This window comes from Podarcis liolepis, assembly GCF_965112155.1.
Source record: "Podarcis liolepis genome assembly, chromosome: 13".
Lineage (NCBI taxonomy): Eukaryota > Metazoa > Chordata > Lepidosauria > Squamata > Lacertidae > Podarcis > Podarcis liolepis.
Window position 1 is genome coordinate 3,717,649 of NC_139573.1, and position 21,564 is coordinate 3,739,212.

General features: G+C 49.5%; 2 protein-coding genes across 3 annotated transcripts in view; one reads left to right on the forward strand and one right to left on the reverse strand.

Moving 5' to 3' along the window:
* Nucleotides 1–1,011: 1,011 nt before the first annotated feature.
* On the reverse strand, nt 1,012–10,398 carry LOC310692197 (zona pellucida sperm-binding protein 3-like). 2 transcript variants are annotated; one of them, XM_083472864.1, is made up of 6 exons: nt 9,767–10,398; nt 9,340–9,569; nt 7,701–7,819; nt 5,582–5,694; nt 3,564–3,677; nt 1,012–1,177 (listed from the first exon to the last, which is right to left on the reverse strand). In XM_083472864.1, the coding sequence occupies exons 1-6, from the start codon at nt 9,813–9,815 to the stop codon at nt 1,065–1,067; spliced, it is 738 nt and encodes a 245-aa protein (XP_083328990.1). In that variant the 5' UTR covers nt 9,816–10,398; the 3' UTR covers nt 1,012–1,064. The 2 variants fall into 2 exon arrangements, with proteins under 2 accessions (XP_083328990.1, XP_083328989.1); XM_083472863.1 differs by having other exon boundaries at nt 9,340–10,398.
* A 1,167-nt stretch (nt 10,399–11,565) lies between these two features.
* NEURL4 (neuralized E3 ubiquitin protein ligase 4) overlaps nt 11,566–21,564 on the forward strand; it is a 56,240-nt gene continuing 46,241 nt past the window's right edge. The window contains exons 1-3 of the mRNA XM_083472489.1: nt 11,566–11,811; nt 16,612–16,990; nt 21,204–21,269. Coding sequence (XP_083328615.1) covers nt 11,581–11,811; nt 16,612–16,990; nt 21,204–21,269 — 676 coding nt within the window. The 5' untranslated portion in view covers nt 11,566–11,580. The remainder of the gene's footprint in view (nt 11,812–16,611; nt 16,991–21,203; nt 21,270–21,564) is intronic.

Sequence of the window (21,564 nt, forward strand, 5' to 3'; positions counted from 1 at the left end):
AAGCCTGGGCCACTCCTGTTAAGTTGTGGACAACTCCCACTCCCGACATGATTGGCTGTCTAAACTTCCAAGCTGCGAATCACGACTCACAAGTTCAAGGGCCAATGGCAGAAGCCCAAATCCTGAAATGTTCTGTGATTGGACATCACGTATCGAATCAGAACACAGGAGCTCAGATTCCTCAGTCCAGACTCGAGCTCAGACAAACACAGATCCACCATAGCTGTCAAGTGTCCCTTATTTTGCGGGAAAGTCCCTTATCCCAGCGCTCTGTCCCGCTGCTGTCCCTTATTGATGATGTCCCTTAAATTTCCCGGGTTTCAAAGGAAGCAGCTCCTCTCCCTCCCTCCCTGCCGGCCAGGGAGGAGGGAGGCTCCAACTGCGTTGCTTGGCTGCGTTGCTCACCCAATAAGGAGTCTGAGAACGACTGGGGGGTGGAGCTTGCATGCCTTGTGCCAATCAAATCGGCCGCCTTGCCTGGGGACTCGCCTTTGCTCAGCGCTTCCCAGCGGAGAGGGGACGGTGGTTTTCCTTGCTGCATCCCCTTTGCCGGGTTGCTGCGCTGTGGGAACCACCGCTTGAGGCTTCGTTTGGCTGCTGGCTGGGCTTTCTGCCTTTGGCTCGGAGGGGCTCAGAAGTCGAACATACCTGTGCTGGGAAAATCCCTTATTTTGGCTGCTGATCCCTTATTTTTGAGGTTGCTGGTCCCTTATTTTCAAATCTGTAAGTTGACAGCTATGAGATCCACTGAATACATAACAGGAACCATCACTTGGCAACCTTTTGAGGTGCTGATGAGGACATTTAAATGGCCAGGTAAGGCCGTTCTCTTGCTAAGATGCTTGTCTGACTAGTTCAGCAGCAACAGAACCCTTTGTCAGAGTCAAACCCTCACTGGGTACAAGACCCCAAGAATTGGGGACTCTGGGCATCATCCAGACTGACCCCCCCACACCCGCCCAAACACACGACAATACAATTGCACAGAGGCAAATCCACTTTCAACTTGTTTTATTAACACGTGCGCGCACACAAAATTAGTTACAACTCCGCACTAAGCAGCATCACCCCCCGCATCTCTGGTACACAAACTGAGTTATCATGGCAAAAAGGACGAGAGCAAGCGAAGATACGACGATAATCAGCGCCATTATCATTCCGGGATCCTTCATCATCACTGAAAGAGAAACAGCAAAACTCCAGTGAAGATTATTTCCTCTTTTTTTAAAGGCCCTGATCACACTAATTTTTCCCCAAATACGATATAGCAGGGTGCTAGCTAAGGGGGGACGGTTTGGGCCCAGATAATCTGAAAGATCATATCTCCCTTTACAAACCTGGCCAGGTGCTAAGGATCATCAGGTGAGCACCTTACCTGGGTCCCATCAGCATCATGCCTAGAGTAGGGTTACCAGACATCCCCGTTTCCCGGGGAGAGTCCTCGGATTTGCAAATAAGTCCCCGGACAAATTCCATCCCCAGAATGTCCCCGGATTTCATCTAATGTCCCCGGGAAACGCAGCAGCGGCAGTCTCAGCAGCCCAGAGCAGTTGGGTCTTGCTGGCCCCCAGGAACTGCTCGGAAGTCCCCATATGATGGCAGTGCAGGGGCTCGAAGATGCAGTTTCCGGGCTGCCTCCACCTTCCCTGAGCCCAGCAACTAAGCTGTGAAGGGAGGCTCCACGCTGCCTATCAGAGCAGCCTCCCAACTCCTACTTGCGTGCAAGCAGGAGGGAGCAGGGATCTCTCAGTTAGGCAACGGGAAGCCTCCCTTCCCAGCTGAGGGATCCCCGCCCCCTCCTGCTTGCACGCAAGTAGGAATGGGATTGGCGCTGCTCCGATGGGAAGGGAGGTATTGCGCTGCCCAAGCCTCGCTGCTGCCACCGCCGCTCTTGGCCCTCCTTCTCCGCCTTCCATGCCTGACCCACCGCGCATCGCTTCCCCACCACCACCACCGAAGAACCAACAACTCAAGGGCTGACCAGGCTCATGGAGAAAGGTGATAGAAGCTTCGGAGGAAGGGGAAACGTGGCGGTTGAGGTCAAGGCGGCCGTCGCCCCTCTGCCACCGCCATCACTGCAGAATCAACGTCCCAAACGTGTAGTAATTAATGAAAGTGTTCCCGGATTCATTGAAAAAAATCTGGTAACCTTCGCTTAGGGGTAAAACAAGAGCCTTCTCTGTGGCTGCTCCCAGATTGTGGAATTCCCTCCCAAAGAGAGCTTAGACTGGCTCCTTCCTTGTCCTTCCTCCAAAGATCTTGCTGTTCGGACAGGAAACTAAGGAACAGATTATGGTGATGGCTGGGCCTATTTTGGAGCTGTGTGACAGAGCAACAGACCCTCCAAGTCTCCCTATTTTCCAGGGACATCCCTGATAGAGAGAAGCCACCCCAGTTTCTGATTTAATCCCAGAATGTCCCGCTTTTCCTTAAAGGTAAAGGTACCCCTGACCATTAGGTCCAGTCGTGGCCGACTCTGGGGTTACGGCACTCATCTCGCTTTACTGGCCGAGGGAGCCGGCGTACAGCTTCCGGGTCATGTGGCCAGCAGGACTAAGCCGCTTCTGGCGAACCAGAACAGCGCACAGAAATGCCATTTACCAGAGTGGTACCTATTTATCTACTTGTACTTTGATGTGCTTTTGAACTGCTAGGTTGGCAGGAGCAGGGACCGAGCAACGGGAGCTCACCCTGTCATTGCTGGGATTCGATCTGCCGACCTTCTGATCGGCAAGTCCTAGGCTCTGTGGTTTAACCCACAGCACCACCCGCATCCCGCTTTTCCTTAGGGTGTCCCTATTTTCATTGGAGAAACGTTGGAGGGTATGGAGTTATCTGATCCCCCGGGCTATCTGAAGGCAATCCTGTATAGGGATAGGTTTTTTGTTTTTTTAATGTTTAATGTTTTATTATATATGTTGGAAGCTGCCCAGAGCGGCTGGGGCAACCCGGTCAGATGTGTGAGGTATAAATAGTAAAATTCATCATTATGGAATGGGACGTCCCTATTTTCATCCGAGAAATGTTGGAGGGTATGGAGCAGGGGTCAGCAAACATTTTCAGCAGGGGGCTGGTCCACTGTCCCTCAGACCTTGTGGGGGGCTGGACTATATTTTGAAAAAAAAAATATTGAACAAATTGCCGGATTTAGAAGGCGATTGGGCCGGATCCGGCCCCCAGGCCTTAGTTTGCCTACCCACGGTATGGAGACTAACTTGGACGGCAGTAGGCTTATCTTTTCTTGGAGGTTTTAAAGCAGAGATTGGATGGCCATGTGCCAGGGATTCTTTAACTAAGATTCCTGCATTGAAGGGGGTTGGGATGGATGACCTTTGGGGGTCCCCCTTCCGCTTCTACGATTCTACACTGTGCCGACAAAGCTCCCCCTTTCAGGCTGTTTGGGCAGCTCTGGGATCCTGGCAACAGGGACCCTGCCGCAGAAATAGTTAACGGTCTTTGGCCACCTGAGTCCACTCCACTGTTGGGAGTAACCAAGCAAAAGAGGGGCAGATTCTCACAGGAGACAAAGGAATCAATTAGTATAGCACTGCTGGCTGTCTCACGTGCCGACTTGTGTTTCACAATCACCACTTTCTTCTCCGCGTCTGGAACTGGGCCCTGGGTTGAAGCAAGGGTGGTCTCCTCGTTGGACTCCGTTTGAATTAAAGACGAGTTCTCTGTACGTGAAGGTGAAGAAGAATATAACAACAACAACAACAATAGTAGTAGTAACAACAACAACAACAACAACAACAATTTATTTATACCCCGCCCATCTGGCTGATTTTCCCCAGCCACTCTGGGCGGATCCCAATCAAGTGTTAAAAACAATACAGCAATAAATATTAAAAACTTCCCTAAACAGGGCTGCCTTCAGATAGGATAGCTGCTTATTTCCTTGACATCTGACGGGAGGGCATTCCACAGGGCAGGCGCCACCACCGAGAAGGCCCTCTGCCTGGTTCCCTGTAACCTCACTTCTCGCAGGGAGGGAACTGCCAGAAGGCCCTCGGAGCTGGACCCCAGTGTCCGGGCAGAACGATGGGGGTGGAGATGCTCCTTCAGGTCTACTGGGCCTTTGAGGCCGTTTAGGGCTTTCACGGTCAGCACCAGCACTTTGAATTGTGCTTGGAAATGTACTGAAGAAGAAGAAGACTTCTGTAACTTCCCAGATTTCTGTGATGCGTTCTCTGATGTGCGGCATGTGGGGAAATTCCCCTTGGGAGTGGTTCAAGTACAGAGGCTCACCCCAAATCCCAAATGGTCAGGCTTCATTCAACAATGCAATCCCAGACAGTTCAGAGTCTGCCAGAGCATTTCCATTAGGACAGACCTACAGGCAAAACTACAACACAATTCAAAGTGTTGGTGCTGACCTTTAAGTCCCTAAATGGCCACGACCCAGTAGACCTGAAGGAGCGTCTCAACCCCCATCGTTCTGCCTGGACGCTGAGGTCCAGCTCCGAGGGCCTTATCGGTGGTGGCACCTGCCTTGTGGAGCACTCCTCCATCAGATGTCAAGGAAATAAACAACTATCTGACTTTTAGAAGACATCTGAAAGCAGCCCTGTTTAGGGAAGTTTTTAATGTTTAATGCTATACAGTGGTACCTCAGGTTAAGTACTTAATTCGTTCCAGAGGCCTGTTCTTAACCTGAAACTGTTCTTAACCTGACGTACCACTTTAGCTAATGGGGCCTCCTGCTGCCACCGCTGAGCAATTTCTGTTCTCATCCTAAAGCAGAGTTCTTAACCCAAAGCACTATTTCTGGGTTAGCGGAGTCTGTAACCTGAAGCGTCTGTAACCCGAGGTACCACTGTATTGTGTTTTTAACATTCGGTTGGGAGCCGCCCAGAGTGGTTGGGGAAAGCCAGATGGGCGGGGTATAAATTATTATTACTATTATCATCTTAGCTCTTCATCCTTTGCCCAACCACATTCTTCTACCCCATTGTCCCACCATCTCATCCAAAAACACTCCTTGGAAAAAAATTTTACTCAACCCCCAAAACTTTTACTCAACCCAATTTTTTACTGTACATGTTTGAACCCTCCTTGTACCTTATCTGTTTTCCACCTTAACATTCAGCTGTTATGTTCCTCTTTAACCATTTGCCAGTTCTGTGGTCGGGTTGCATTACTGCGTATGAGCCACTGGTCTCAACGATAATTTAACAGAAACGAGAATTCAAAAAAAAGACATATGACTCTTTCCATTGAACACATTATAAGAATCAAGCTAAGGCTCCAGTGGTGGCCAAATTCTGCCCTCTTGATGTTTTTTTGGGACTACAATTCCCATCATCCCTGACCACTGGTCCTGATAGCTAGGGATGATGGGAGTTGTAGTCCAAAAACAGCTGGAGGGCCAAGTTTGGCCACCACTGAGCTAAGCCAGAAGACATGCGCCACGTTTTATGTCAGCCTTCCCCCTCAAGATATTTTGAACTACAACTCCCACCACCCCGGACAATTGGCTAAGCTAAGGATGATGGGAGTTGTAGTCCAAGACATCTGGAGGGCATCAGAGGGAGGCTGACTTAGATATACCCATGATGTTTTTGGTTTCAGAGACACCTGCCTTGCTGCCAATAGACATTTCTTTTCTGTCGCCCAACAGCTGTTCTCAGATTCGCCAGCATCTCGGAGCCTTTTGCTTCACTGATATTCCTTGAGCCTCCTGAGGGCATTTGCCTGTGAAAGAGAGAACACCAGTCTGGGAAAAAAAACAATTTACATGAAAGGGCAAGGGTGCATTGTACCAAAGCTACATACTTAAAAGGTCCGTTCAGATAATTCTGTGCCACTGATTCCCACGGGCAGCACATCAGTTAACCTATGGAACTCACTGCCACATAATAATATAATAATAATTTATTATTTATACCCCGCCCATCTGGCTGGGTTTCCCCAGCCACTCTGGGCGGCTTCCAAAAGAATATTAAAATACTGTGATACATCAAACATTAAAAGCTTCCCTAAACAGGGCTGCCTTGAGATGTCTTCTAAAAGTCTGGTAGTTGTTGTTCTCTTTGACATCTGGTGGGAGGGCGTTCCACAGGGCGGGCGCCACCACCGAGAAGGCCCTCTGCCTGGTTCCCTGTAACTTGGCTTCTCGCAGTGAGGGAACCGCCAGAAGGCCCTCGGAGCTGGACCTCAGTGTCCACAGGCTCAGAAATACAGGTGTTGCTCAGGCTGGTCGTTCCCTGCCCACCAAGCCCAACCACACCTGCACCAGGTAAGTCACTAAAACTGCTCATCCCTCCCACCCCAAATCACATACACCTTTCCTGCTCTCCAGTTCTCATGGCTTGGAGGGGTGAAAAAGGAAGTGTGGTAGGCTGCTTGCCTACTGAGATAACAAGTATTCCCATAAAGGTAAAGGGACCCCTGACCATTAGGTCCAGTCGCGGACGAGTCTGGGGTTGTGGCGCTCATCTCGCTTTATTGGCCGAGGGGGCCAGTGTACAGCTTCCGGGTCATGTGGGCAGCATGACTAAGCCTCTTCTGGCGAACCAGAGCAGCGCACAGAAATGCCATTTATCTTCCCGCTGGAGCAGTACCTATTTATCTACTTGCACTTTGCCGTGCTTTCGAACTGCTAGGTTGGCAGGAGCAGGGACCGACCATTGTGGGGATTCGAACCGCCAACCTTCTGATCGGCAAGCCCTAGGCTCTGTGGATTAACCCACAGCACCACCCGCGTCCCAGTATTCCCATAGCCTGCCTTAAATGGTGTGTTGCCCTCAAAAAAGCCTAAGATATACTACTGGGCTGCAATGCAAATTTGGTTTGGGATCGCATTATCTGCCTTCTGGTCCCTTGTTCCTGTCCGTGGCTACAACATTATTCAAGCCAAGATAGAGGATATCTGTGGCCCTGCAAATCTTCTGGGACTCCAGCTGTCACGAGCCCCGAATTAAGGGGCGACACTCTGCAGATGCCCAGAGACACTCTGGCCACATTCCCACCATATCACACTAAGATGCCACTTTAAAGAGTCATGGCTTCCCCCAAAGAATTCTGGGTAGTGTAGTTTGTTATGGATGGAGCCTGAGACTGGTTAGAAACCCTCCATTGCTTTCCTTAAGAAAGAGGTTGCTGGTGGTACTCGCTATTGTTATAGGAAGAGCCACATTTCAAACCAGTGCTTTTTTTGCAGGACAAAAGATGCTAGTACCCTCAAGTACCCCCGGAAAAAAGTACAGGGAATCCCCCATATCCCCTCACAATTAATCAAATTCCTCAGGAAGAGGGACTGGTTGTTAAACCACTCCAAAAACTGTACATCTCTGGGGAGAATAAGGATCTCCTAAAAAAAACCCCACAACCTCAGTTTATGGAATTATTTTGGGGAAGCCATAGCTGTTTTTAGAAAACATCTGAAGGCAGCCCTGTTTAGGGAAGTTTTGAATGCTTGATGCTTTATTATATTTTAAATATTTTTTGGAAGCTGCCCAGAGTGCCTGGGGAAATTATTTATTATTTGATATATTAGCACTTTAAATGTATATGGGGTAATGCCGATAATAAGCCTTTGTATTTGTGATTTCCTTGTCTTCCAGAATGTAGGCTGCACCTACAAATATAGGTTTTCCCAGTTAACCTGAGAGGTCATTCATCGTAGGGAACCATCCAGGCGCTGTTCTCATGCCCAGTACCCTCTCTCCCCAAATACCTCACACGATTTTTTTGCAAACCTTGGACAATGACACTCAACGAGGACTGCAGACGGCAGGCTGGGCTCAGCTGTGGTGGGAGCAGGCCTTTCCGCGTTGTAAAACAAAATATTTCTGTAGATCATGGTGCCTGGAGTCAGCTGTTGGGAGAATAAAGAGAGAATCGCACTGCAGTATTGAACACTTGATTGAGAGCCGCCCAGAGTGGCTGGGTAAACTCAGCCAGATGGGCAGGGGATAAATAATAAATTATTATTATTATTTTTATCAACATTTGCACACACACAAGCCCAGATGTCAGGGTGATGGACACAGCTCCAAACCTTAATCCACATCTGCAATTTATTTGATTTATTGCATTCACAGCCCACCATTTTCTCGGAGGGGCTAAAGGTGGCAGAAATGCTTCGATCCCTCCTCATTCAATCGCACAACCACCCTGTGAGGTAGGTTCGGCTGAGAAACACCCGGTGAGCTTCACAGCCAAGTGGTGGGGGGATTTGAACTCTGGACTCCCAGGTCCCTGCAACCACTGCACCACACTGCCTCTCGTTGGCAAGCGATGGAGAGTTCCCAGACACACCAGGCTTGGGAAGTCCTCAGCCAGCCCAAAGGCAGGAAAGTGTAATAAACAAAAGCCTGCCCTTATTCCCTTATGGGGGGCACAAAAGCCCTTATAAAGTCCTTTGTAGGTTCTCCATTGGTCTGAGAAAATAACAGAGGCCAACCAGAGAATATTGAGAAGCAAAGCAGCTCGTAAGCCTGATCTTTATTGAACTGTTTGCAACAGGGGGCTCCCCTCACACGCAGGAGAGGAGGAGGACCCAGAACAAAGGTGTGCCTGCCCTAGGGGTGTAACCCAAGACCACCACCCCACAAACATCATACCTACATCACAGAAAAGGCGGTCTACAACAGAAATCCGAGTGCCTTGTTTTTTACCCTGTCTGCCAGGTTATCTGATAATGCCTTATCTGATTGCCTTTCCTGGTAGTCTGGCCATTCCTTTGAGATGGTGATTACCCAATTCCTGAGACAATGGGAAGGTTGCCTCACCCCCTCCCTCCTTGCAGAGAAAACATTTGGTAGGTTGGGAGTCAAAATGGTTTCAGGGCGGTCTTCCTGTGCTGCTCCAGACATGTGGGCTACACGTCTATGTATGCGCTTGGTTGATACAATTATGAACACATATATATATATGTATGTACACACACACACACACACACACACACGGTGGTACCTCAGGTTAAGTACTTAATTCGTTCCGGAGGTCCGTTCTTAACCTGAAACTGTTCTTAACCTGAAGCACCACTTTAGCTAATGGGGCCTCCCACTGCTGCCGTGCCACTGGAGCACGATTTCTGTTCTCATCCTCAAGCAAAGTTCTTTACCTGAAGCACTATTTCTGGGTTAGTGGAGTGCGTAACCTGAAGCGTATGTAATCCGAGGTTCCACTATACCCGAGGTTCCACTATATACATACATATATATATATATATATATATACACACACACACACACACATATATATATATATAACCTTATTTTTTTTATTTCAAGGAATCATAGAGTTGGAGGAAAGCGAGGCTCTGTTCCCAACATTTCAACATCACCCAGAAGGAAGAATGGAGAAGACAGAGGAGGAACCCCAACATCTCACCTGGACCTGGGATCCGCACGCTTGGAGGGCGACCGCAAAAACCACAGTTTCTCCTTCGAGGCTCGTATAAGGACAGTCTCCCAGGGTCAGGTCACTTGGTTTCACCAGCTCTTTGGCTCCTGGACTTTTCTCCACTGACACAGTAACTTGGGACTGGTCACATTTTACCTTCACCCAGTAAGGCCCAGTTTGCTGAACCCACCAGGACTGGGTCGAAGGGAACCACTGTCCTGTATGAACTCGAAGTGGGGCTGGCATCGCTCCCACAGTTAAGCAAATTAACAGCCAGCCATAGCCCCCCATTCTTCACACCCTACAAGGCCTTCTGTAGCCCAAAAAGGGAAAAATACCCCTAGCAGCAGCTTTTTATAGCTTCACCTGCATCAGGTGATTAACAGGTTTTTCCCCCTCCCTCTTCATCACACACCTGTCTTGGACCAAAAGGTGATTGCTATGGGGGAGTATTTTCCTCCCATTGTATGGGATGGTTAGAGCTCCTCCAGTTTGCAAGGCTCATTTGACAACAAAAAAGAAACTGAGCCTTTCTTGTCGTTTTCCCAGTCCTGTGGAACTCTCCGCCACCAGAGAGTCTTCTGTTTTCGACTTTTAAATGCCTGCCGTAAAACTTTGCTATTCCAGCAGGTTATGCGGGCAATTATCTTTCCGCAACAGTTATCTGGTTTCAATTTTCTACATGGTTCTTATTGTGTGGTTTTATGTTACAGTTGTTACAAACTGCTTTTTTAAAATAACAAATTTAAATAAATGATAAAATAAACTAAGGCTACTACTCTTTTCTCCGGTGGGTGAAGATGGAGATAGGATGGGTTTGTTGAAGATTGTAAAAAGTTTGCCGCACCCTAACTTTGGGGGTATGTTTCAGCCTGTTGATTTCAGGGGGGCTAAGCACACATAACTTTGGGGACTGAGCCCCATTAGACAGAGTGGAACTTGCTTCTAGGTAAGCATTCAGGCCGGGATTGCAGGGTAAGGCTGCAAACCTAATCTTGTCTACTCAGAAGTAAGTCCTGTTGGGGCTTACTCACAGGTAAGTGGGGTTTTGACTGCAGCCTTAAAAAGTGTAAAATATTAACACACACACCCCCCCTCCCCACTATAGACTGACAGCAGTTTCTTACATGTTTACCCAGAAAGTCCTACTGAGCTCTATCGGTGTTAATGTTAGGTATGCTGTATAGCTTTGAAATATGCCACTGAGATATCAATGATTTTTCTTGTGAACTGCTCAGAGGCTTTATTGCAATCAAGCGGTCTATAAATGCTGTTTAAAAAAATAACTAATTTTACCTAAAGAGTTTTAAAAATCCAATTTTTCGGCCCAAAAGAGGGCATAATTGCAACTTGCTAAAATGAAAAGAATCTGAAACGGATGCAGCACAAAAGGAAAACAGGTTGGGAGGAGGAAAGGAGCGCACCAAGTCTAACAAGAAGTTGTGATGGGCGGGGTATAAATAAATGAATAATAATAATGCTGATGCTGAAGTCATATTATTATGCTATTAAAATGTTAATACCTAATACTAATAATAGTTTTACAATTTAAAGAGACGCGAGGAAATAAGTGCGCTGTACTGATGCCAATAACGTGATTTTTATTGCACCTGTTGCATTTGTATTGCTGCAACATTGCATTATTATCATTAATAACCAATTATTAACACATTGAAATATTGCATTTGTATCGCTGTCCTATCCGATTATTAAATACCAATAAGCAAAAATTTTGTTGGCGCATTGGAATTTTACCAGCCACATATTAATGTGTCAGAATTAATAATGAATAAATAAATAAAGATCATTTGTGCATTTGATGTTTTAATGCAGATTGTAAGCCGCTTTGAGGTCCCCCCCCGCCTTAAAAATATAACAATAAACTATCATTATTATCCCCAGAGAGTGTTTGCCCTGCTGCCGTAAAGCGCTCCTGCCGGAAAAGAAAGAGACGGAAAAGGCGGCACGTAGCCGCTGCGCCAGCCTGCCGTAAAGCGCGGCGGCGGCGGCGCTGCGCTCCTCCCTCCCTCCCTCCCTCCCTCCTGCCGTAAAGCGTTTCCGGGCGTCGGAGCGCCCTCCTGCCGCCAAGCGGGCCGGCGGAGGCATGCCCCTGTGCCGTAAAGCGCGGCCGTCCGTCGCGCGCGGCTGTGCGCCCTGGTGCCTCCGCCGTGGGTGGGGGGGAGGCGGCGGCGGCGGCGGAGGGGGCGGCCTGGTCCACCGGGGGGCGGGATGCTGGGCCCGGGCGGCGGCGGGGAGCGGGCGGCGGCGGGGCCCGGCGCGGGCCTCTCTTCGGCGCCTCTGCCGCTGCTGCACCCTCGCACGGGGCGGCTGGTGACGGTGTCTCGGGGCGGCCGCAGCGCCGCCCGCTCGCAGCCCGGCCAGGAGTTCAACCACGGGCTCGTCCTCAGCAGGGAGCCCCTCGCCCCGGGCGCCGTCTTCACCGTCCGCATCGACAGGAAGGTGAGGGGGGGGGGAAGAGCGGGGTAGGCGGAGGGTGGGGGGTGTGAGAAGAGGGGGGGATGTGGAGGGTGAGTGAGGGGGGTAACTGTGGGGTAAGGTGAAAGGTTGAAGATCAGGGTATGTGGAGGGTGGGGGTGTAAGAAGAGGGGGGATGTGGAGGGTGAGTGAGGGGGGTAACTGGGGTAACTGTGGGGTAAGATGAAAGGTTGAAGATCAGGGCATGTGGAGGGTGGGGGGTGGGGTGACAGGGGGTAAGAAGAGTGAAGAGTGGGGTTAGGGGAGCATAAGTGGGGGGGATAACTGGGGTAACAGTGGTAGGATGAAAGGTTGAAGATCAGGGTATGTGAGGGGGGTAACTGGGGGGTAAGATGAAGATCAGGGGATGTGGAGGGTGTAAGAAGAGTGAAGGCTGCGGGGGGCAACTGGGGTAAGGTGAAGGGTGAAGATCAGGGCATGCAGAGGGTAGGGGGTGGGGTGACTGGGGGGTAAGAAGAGGGAAGAGTGCGGCAAGTGGGAGGTAACTGGGGTAACGGGTAAGATGAAAGGTTGAAGATCAGGGGGTGTGGAGGGTGGGGGGATGTAAGAAGAGTGAAGAGTGAGGTACATGGAGGCTGTGGGGGGTAACTGGGGTAAGGTGAAGGGTGAAGATCAGGGTATGCAGAGGGTAGGGTGACTGGAGGGTAAGTGAGGGGGGGATAACTGGGGCAATGGGTAAGATGAAAGGTTGACGATCAGGGTAGGCAGGGGGGGGTGTAAGAAGAGTGGGGTATGTGGAGGGTAAGGGGATAACTGGGGTAAGATGAAGGGTGAAGATCAGGAGATGGGGGTGACTGAAGTAACTGGGGGGCTAAGAAGAGTGAAGGGTGGGGTATGTGGAGGCCAGGTGAGGGGTAAGTGGGGAGATAACGGGGGTAGGTGAAGGTTGAAGATCAGGGTATGTGGAGGGTGGTGGGGTGGAAGAATAGCTGAGGTAAGAAGGAGGAAGAAGGTTGGGCTGGGAGGGGGGTGGGAGCTCAGCTGGGTTTTTATGTTGGAAAGCTCACAGTTATCCCCCCCCCCCCAGTGTGGCAGGTGCCAGAGGGAGAGAGGGGCAACTGGGGTGCAGGTGGGGCAACCAGAGGAGTGGGAAGCAGGGTGAGTGGGAGACATGTTGGGGTAACTGTGGGTGGGAAGAAGGGCAGAATAAGCAGGGTAAGATGAAGAAGGAAGATCAGGGTGTGTGGAGGGTGATTTGGTGGCAACTGGGGTGTGTGGGGCTGGGAGATCAGCCTGTGGGGTGCAGAGATGAGCGGGGTGGAATATATGAGAGGTAAAGGGAGGTATCTGGAGGTGGATTTTGTTGTGGTCTGTGTGGAGCAAGAAGAAAGGGAGCTCCAGGGGTACATATGAGGCTGTATTCATGGTCCTCACCCCTTCATCTGGTCCTAACAACAACCCTGTGAGGTGGGCTACACTAAGGGAGAACAGTGGCATCTGGGGCAAGAGGTGACTGAGAGGGGAAACAGGTTATGGGAAGTAAGGGCCACGTGTCCCGAGTTCAAGAGCAGTGAGGGCCGAGAATGGAGAGAATGATCACTCTCTCTAAGATCAACGTCGATCGTGAGTGCCAATGTCTGCGTACCGTAGACAAATTGGAGCCATAAGAAAACAAGAGAGGATGGCGTCTCCATTTAGCAAAGGGACTGCAAATTTAAAATCCAACATGTATCATAATGCCGTTTTGCAAATCTCAGTTGCAACCCCCTATGGAGTACTGTGTACAGTTCTGGCTGCCTCGCTTCAGAAAATGTGGAGCTGGGAAAAGTTCAGAAGGTGGAGAAAAGTTTTTTTTTCTCATTTTCATAACACCAGGAAGCTGAACAGTTCAGGGCAGACAAAGAAAAGTACTCCTTCCCACAGCGCTTTGTTAAACTATGGAACTCACTGCCACAAGAGGTCATGTTGCTCACACACCTGAATGACTTTAAAAATGGATTAGACAAATAGCCCATCAGTGCCATCTAACCACAGTGGTTTAGTATTCTCTCTCCACTGTCAGAGGTGGGGTGTGTGTCTTGGAATACCAGCTATTGGGAATCAGGGCAGGGGGCGCGCAGTAAATGCTCTTGTGTTCAGACTTGTGGCCACTAGGACTGGACTAGGTGGTTTGTTGGCCTGATCAGCTGCAGGCCTCTTCTGATCTTACCTGTTGGCATGGATTGGCGTATCCTAGGAAAGGGCTAATCTGTCTGCAGAGGAGCACTATGATGCGCTCTGTCCGCTTGCAAATTTTGAAATGTTTCTGTCTGTCCACTCTTCCCTTTGAATCCCGGGTAGCCTGCAAAGCAGCAAACACAATTGCTTGTTTTGAATGAGCTCAGATGGGAAAGTGGGCAGGTTCAGCGAAGGCAGAGCAGCCGGAAGGAATTTTTCAAATTTTATTTCCTGGCCTGGAGGAGAGCGTTTGCCTCCAAGGTGCTACGTGGTCTTTGCTTTGGGGAAGCAGGACCCTGGACGAGTCGCCCTTCTGTCTGACCCAGAGCTGCTGTGATGTGATCATTTCCTGAGCAGAGAAAGAGAGGGTGCTAATTCTGGCCCAATACCCAATTTTTAAACATTTTCCTTCTCTCCTTCCTAAATTAGAATTCTCCTAGGTAGCTCAGGAGAGCTGGGGAGGGGGTGAGATTTAAAATAAAATAATATGGTGGGAAATGGCTCCTTTTTTAGGGTTTTTTTTGTACATCCCAACTGAGATCTGTTTCTCCAGGCTCTGTCGACTTGAGCCTGTCAGCTCAGGAAGTACCCCTGTGCACGTTAAGAGTGCTATTCCTTTGAGAAAGGGCTGTACCCGTTGAGTACCATGATTTTGTATGGTCCTTTGATTAGAATCCGTACTTGTTTCAATACATTGATATATTTCTGCAACCTGCAGTCAGGGAGGGTTGGGTTGTACATACGTAAAATAAAAATAAATAAGTAGTAGAGGGAGGGTCCCACGAGGGTCATCTAGTCCAACCCACTGCAATTCAGGAATCCTGCCTTCAGGCACCCCTGGGTGGGCTTGAACCACTAACCTTCTGGTTAACAGCCAGACGCACTGACCCATTGCGCCACGCTATGGCTCTAGCAGCCGCAGGCAGTGGTCAAGGATGATGGGCGTTGTAGTCTAAAGCAGCAGGAGGCTGACATCTTGGCTACTGCCCCTGTTGTAAGCAAAAGCGGGGTCTTCCTTTGTGGGGTGCGGTGACTCTGCCTTCATCTCCTCTTCCTCCTCCTTTCTGCCAGTGTTTGAAATTCCCCGCGTGGTTTGCTACTGTGCGGAGATTTCCAGGCACCGGGTTGCCAACCGACGTCTCGCTTTGAGCCAGCTGACTCCTGCACAGCAAAAGGCGCATGTCTTGTGCACCTGCACTGCTGTGCGAATCACAGACCCCTTGCTGGTCATCTTAGGCCTCCCTTGTCACATCAATGAATGAGTAGGGCTGAGTGCAGAGATACAGTCATACCTCGGGTTACAGACGCTTCAGGTGGCGTTTTTCGGGGTGCGGACCGCCAAAACCTGGAAGTACCGGAATGGGTTACTTCCGGGTATTGGCAGTTACACGTGCGCAGAAGTGCTAAGTCGTGCTTTGTGCAGAAGCGCCGAATCACAACCCGCGCATGCACAAACGAGCCGCTGCGGGTTGCGAACGCTGCAGGTTGCGTATGTGCATCCCGCACGGATCACATTCACAACCCGAGCATCCACGGTATTTGAGTTTGCTGCAGCTGTTCCACCCAAACGGAACCCACGAACCACCGTTTAAAGACCTCTGCCCTAGCCCATAGTCAATACTATTTCCATTTCCCCTGTGTGTGTTTCTCCTTCTTGCATACCTGGGACGCTGTGACGCTGTGGTCTAAACCACCGAGCCTCTTGGGCTTGCCGATCGTAAGGTTGGCGGTTTGAATCCCCGCGACGGGGTGAGCTCCCGTTTCTCGGTCCCAGCTCCTGCCAACCTAGCAGTTCGAAAGCACACTAGTGCAAGTAGATAAATAGGTACTGCTCCGGCGGGAAGGTAAAAGACGTTTCCGTGATCTCTGGTTTCCGTCACAGTGTCCCGTTGCGCAGGTAGCGGTTTAGTCATGCTGGCCACATGACCTGGGAAGCTGTCTGCGGACAAGCGCTGGCTCCCTCGGCCGGAAAGTGAGATGAGCGCCGCAACCCCATAGTCGCCTTTGACTGGACTTAACCATCCAGGGGTCCTGTTTTAAGATCAAGCAGTTTGAAAGCACGTCAAAGTGCAAGTAGATCAATAGGTACCGCTTCGGCAGGAAGGTGAATGGTGTTTCTGTGTGCTGCTCTGGTTTGCCAGAAGCGGCTTAGTCCTGCTGGCCACATGACCCGAAAGCTGGATGCCGGCTCCCTCGGCCAGTAAAGCGAGATGAGCACCGCAACCCCAGAGTCGTCCGAGACTGGACTTAATGGTCAGGGGTCTAATAATAATAATAATAATAATAATAATAATAATAATAATTAATTTATTTATACCCTGCCCATCTGGCTGGGCTTCCCCAGCCACTCTGGACGGCTTCCCCAAAAATATTAAAATACTGTAGTACATCAAATGTTAAAAGCTTCCATAAACAGGGCTGCCTTTACCTTTACAATCACGCAATGGAGTAGAATCGATGGGTTTGGATCCCCAAAGGTCATCCATTCCAACCCCCTGGCAAACAGCCATTCCGTTATGGCGACCACCACCCAGGTTTAATAAGGGGCTGCTTGCCCGCTAGCTTCCATATCTATGAGTTCCTAACGCGGCTCTCTGCCTCCCGCAGGTTAATTCCTGGAGCGGCTCCATCGAGATTGGCGTGACGGCCTTGGACCCCAACCACCTCGACTTCCCCAGCAGCGCCACGGGCCTCAAGGGCGGCTCTTGGATCATCTCGGGCTGCTCGGTGCTTCGGGACGGGCGCTCTATCCTGGAGGAGTATGGGCAGGATCTGGACCAGCTGGGCGAGGGCGACCGCGTGGGGATCCAGCGCACGGCCAACGGGGAGCTGCGCCTCTGGGTCAACGGGCAGGACTGCGGCGTGGCCGCCACCGGCATCCCCCTCCACGTCTGGGCCGTGGTGGACCTGTACGGCAAGTGCACCCAGATCACAGTGGTGCCCAGCAGCCCCGAGGAGGCGGAAGAGGCAGTTGCGCACGATGAAGGTACAGGGGAACGGCTCACCTGCTTGGCCAATGGCTGCTGGGTGGCTCAGTTGGTTAGAGGCCGAGGTGCTGATAACGCCAAGGTTGCAGGTTTGATCCCCGTGGTGGCAGTGATCTGAGTTTTTTTCGGAAGGAAAACCCTGTTTTTTGGGGTTCAGGTCGAGGTTGTTGAGCTTTTTTTAGGAAGGAAAACCATCCATGTTTTTTTGGGGGGGTTCGGGTCAAAGTTGAGCTTTTTTTTTTGTAGTAATAATAATAAATTTTTATTTATACCCTGCCCTCCCCGGCCAGAGCTGGGCTCAGGGCGGCTAACACCGGTAAAATTACCAAAAATAAATAATAGGGGGTAAAATAACCAATTTAAAATACGCATTGAAATACCATTTAAAATGCAGCCTCATTTTAAAAGCAGGCCACAGATCAAGACCATAAGGGGAGGGAAACATGAGGGTCAGACTGAGTCCAAACCAAAGGCCAGGCGGAACAGCTCCGTCTTACAGGCCCTGCGGAAAGATGTCAAGTCCCGCAGGGCCCTGGTCTCTTGGGACAGAGCGTTCCACCAAGTCGGGGCCAGTGCTGAAAAGGCCCTGGCCCTAGTTGAGACCAATCTAACCACCTTGTGGCTTGGGACCTCCAAGGTGTTGTCATTTGTGGACCTTAAGGTCCTCCGTGGGGCATACCAGGAGAGGCAGTCCCGTAGGAAGGAAAGCCCTGTTTTGGGGGCTTCAGGGCAAAGATGTAAAGCTTTCTTTAGGGGAGCCAAAGTTGCTGAGCTTCTTTGGGGGGAGCCAGTGATCTACCACCGACGTCCAGTAATCTACCAGTAGATCACAATCTACCTGTTGGACATGCCTGGTCTAGAGGAACCTTGGTGCCCCTCCAAATCTATGATTCTTATCTTTCCCCCTTTTCTGTTTTTCAATTTCATTTTTTATTTTGACAAAGAAATAATCATAAATAAATAAGAATTAAAATGTTAACCCCACACCCCCGAGGCCATTCCATTGTAACTATCCAACCTCCCAAAATCTCAACACCTCTTGCGTTGGTTTGACTCCTTTCCTTTTTGACACTACAAATTCTACAAACATCTTCCATATACAGTATCCTCAGAATCATTTCTCCTGCGTATTCCCCGTCTTACCTTAATGGCACATGTTAATTTATCATAAATAGGTATATCCCACACCTCTTGATACCATTCTTCCATTTTATATTCCCCTTGGCCCTTCCACTAGCTATAACAACTTGTGCAGCCGTCAGTAAATTTGTGAGCAAGTCCTTCGTAGCCTGTGAACCTTCCACCCCATCGTATATCGATAACAATGCTACCTCCGGACTCTGGGTCAGCTTTAACCCAGTGTTTTCTGTTATCTCCTTAAACACCCTTTGCCAGAAAAAAAATGTACAGCGGTACCTCGGGTTACAGACGCTTCAGGTTACAGACTCCGCTAACCCAGAAATAGTGCTTCAGGTTAAGAACTTTGCTTCAGGATGAGAACAGAAATCGTGCTCTGGCGGTGCGGCAGCAGCAGGGGGGCCCATTAGCTAAAGTGGTGCTTCACTGTATACAAGTTGTACAAGTGACAATAAAGTATTTCATTTCAATTTCAACAGACGGCCAGGCAGCCTCGCTTTAAAAACCTCCAAGGAAGGAAAGTCCATTACAGTGGAACCTCGGGTTAAGTACTTAATTCGTTCCGGAGGTCTGTTCTTAACCTGAAACTGTTCTTAACCTGAAGCACCACTTTAGCTCCTGCTACTGCCGCGCCGCCGGAGCACGATTTCTGTTCTCATCCTGAAGCAAAGTTCTTAACCTGAAGCACTATTTCTGGGTTAGCGGAGTCTGTAACCTGAAGCGTCTGTAACCTGAGGTACCACTGTACCTCCTAAGAGAGACCATTCCAGGGTCGAAAAGCTCTTACCCTCAGAAGGTTCTTCCTAATCTTTAGTTGGAATTTCTTTTCTTACCACTTGAATCTCTTGGTGAAGTCGCCCCTTCCAGAGAAGCAGAAAACAAGCTTGTTCCATCTTCCATATACCCAAAGCTGGCTTCCACGCAGTGGCGTAGCGTGGGGGGTGCAGGGGGGGGCCCGGCCGCACTGGGCGCAACATCTGGGGGTTAGGGTTAGGGGGCGCAAATCCACGGGTTAGGGGGCGCAAATTACTTGCCTTGCCCCGGGTGCTGACAACCCACGCTACGCCACTGCTTCCACGCCACCGCTCTGTCTCTTCTTCTCCATGTTAAGCATCCCCAACTCCCTGAACTGTTCCTCATCAAGCTGAATTTCCCAAACTCTCTTTTCCCCCATCTTGTTTGCCCCTCCTCTGCACACATTGGGTGTTAATTGCTTTTTTAAAAAATTGTTGCATCCAATTATTCAACAACAATGGGAGTTGTAGTCCCAACAATTCATCATGTCATGAATGTGTTAGCTGAGATTCCCACATTGCAGGGGGTTGGGGGGGTTGGACTAGATAATTAAAAAAATTATTTATACCCCACCCTCCCCAGCCAAGACCGGGCTCAGGGCGGCTAACACCCGATATAAAAACAAATTGATTGGGATACAACTTAAAAAACAAGATTAAAATAAATAAAAAAATTCCTTCCAGTAGCACCTTAAAGACCAACTAAGTTAGTTCTTGGTATGAGCTTTCGTGTGCATGCACACTTCTTCAGATACACTCAGATTAAAATACAACATTAAAACATGAAAATGCATCCTCATTTCAATGGAAACTCAAATCAAAAACTTTTTGGGGGATGAAAACGTCAAGTTTTCACCAAGGCTAACTATCCAAACTGGCTTTTTTTTATATAAGATATTTATTAAAGTTTCCAATTTTATACAAACAAAAAAGAAAAAACAAACATAAAAATATGAAAAACACATACATTTCACAGCTTATTTTCTTGTAGCTTATTTCCCCGACCTCCTCATACCTCCCCTTCTTGTATCCCCAGTTTAAGTTGTTTATACAGCAAATCCTTATCTCAGCATCTTAAATTATTATAACTTCACATTCTTAAAAAAAAAAGAAAACAATTTTATCATAATTACAGCTTAAAACCACTTAATTCCAATCCAACATCATTCAACATTCCTTAATTATCCAAACTGTCTCTTGGGGTCCCTTCCGACTCTACAATTTGATGATTCGGATGAATCCTGGGAGGAATTTCCTGAGATGTCGCTGCGCAGCCGGCGAAGCTGGGGAATTCGCTTTGTGTTCTTTTCCCTGGGGCTGGGCTTGCTTGCTTAAGGGTGAGACAAGATGAGAAGCGAAAGCGACTCAGCCCAGTGCCTGTAATATTGGATTAATATTAGATTAGCATTGCATTAGGCAGATTCATGGGGGGGTTAGGTTATCAATGGCTACTAGCCAATTTGGCTATGCTTGGAGGCAGCAGTGATTCTGGGTACCAGCTGATGGAAACCTCAGGAGGGGAGAGTGTGGATCTTGTGTTCGAATCCTGTTTGAGGGTTTCGATTGGGCCATCTGCGTGGCCGATGTGAGAACAGGATACTGGACTTGGGTGGGCCACTGGCATGATTCGGCAGGGCTCTCGTTGTGCTCTATGTACCACCTGGAGCTGTAGCCACTGTCTGTGCTTTGAGCAGAAAGATATGCCGTGATCTGAAGCATGGGGGTCGATCTGTTGTTGTTGCCCTGATACGTAGCTGTCAACCTTCCCTTTTTTTGCGGGAAATTCCCTTATTCCAGTGCCGTTTCCTGCTGCTTCCCGCTGCTATTCTGGATTGTTAGATATCCCGTAGACTGTCCCCGGGACAGGTGAGGCTGCTGATCCCTTAGTTTTGAGGCTGCTGATCCCTTATTTTCAAATCTGAAAATAATAATAATAATAATAATAATTTATTATTTATACCCCGCCCATCTGGCCGGGCCTCCCCAGCCACTCTGGGCGGCTTCCATAAAAACCAAAAATACAGTACAATATCACACGTTAAAAGCTTCCCTGAACAGGGCTGCCTTAAGATGTCTTCTGAATGTCAGGTAGTTGTTTATCGCTTTGACATCTGCTGGAAGGGTGTTCCACAGGGCGGGCGCCACCACCGAGAAGGCCCTCTGCCTGGTTCCCTGTAGCTTGGCTTCTCGCAATGCCGGAGCGATCTGTGCACTGCAGTTAGAGGACATTGCAGCTGGTGTTGAGTCAAATCCCTCACCTCCTTTCCCCCTCATTTTGCAGCTCTGGACCTGCCTTGCAACCAGAACCGGCCGGATAAATTTCCCAACAGCCTGGAGTCGGAGAACGGTGAGCATTTCCTTTCTGCTCTGGAGGACTTGGGTGTCCTGGGCCTGGGGGTCACCCGAGGAACACAGTCCAGGTCCGGTCCCAAATCCAAGGGTTCCACAAGGAGTCAGTCCAACAGAGCCAAGGCAGGAAACCAGGCAAGGTCAGGCACAGGATCGCAGGCAGGTTCTGGCAAACAGCAACATTGCTCCCGCAACTTGGGGCGGGGTCCAGCAGCCTTTTATCTCTTATCAGGGTAACGGCCGGTCCTGATCCCCCGGCGACTCACCTCCCTGTCTCGGCCAAAGGCTAGTAC

Bases quoted from the DNA above. Each gene is read 5' to 3' on its own strand.
- LOC310692197 (XM_083472863.1), bottom strand. From the start codon at position 9,642: ATGGGGGGCTATGGCTGGCTGTTAATTTGCTTAACTGTGGGAGCGATG. The intron at 7,820-9,339 runs GTGAGATGTTGG...TTCTCCCAACAG, and splicing joins CGTGCGGATCCCAGGTCCAG to CTGACTCCAGGCACCATGAT. The intron at 1,178-3,563 runs GTGAGACAGCCA...TTTCTCTTTCAG, and splicing joins TGTGAAACACAAGTCGGCAC to TGATGATGAAGGATCCCGGA.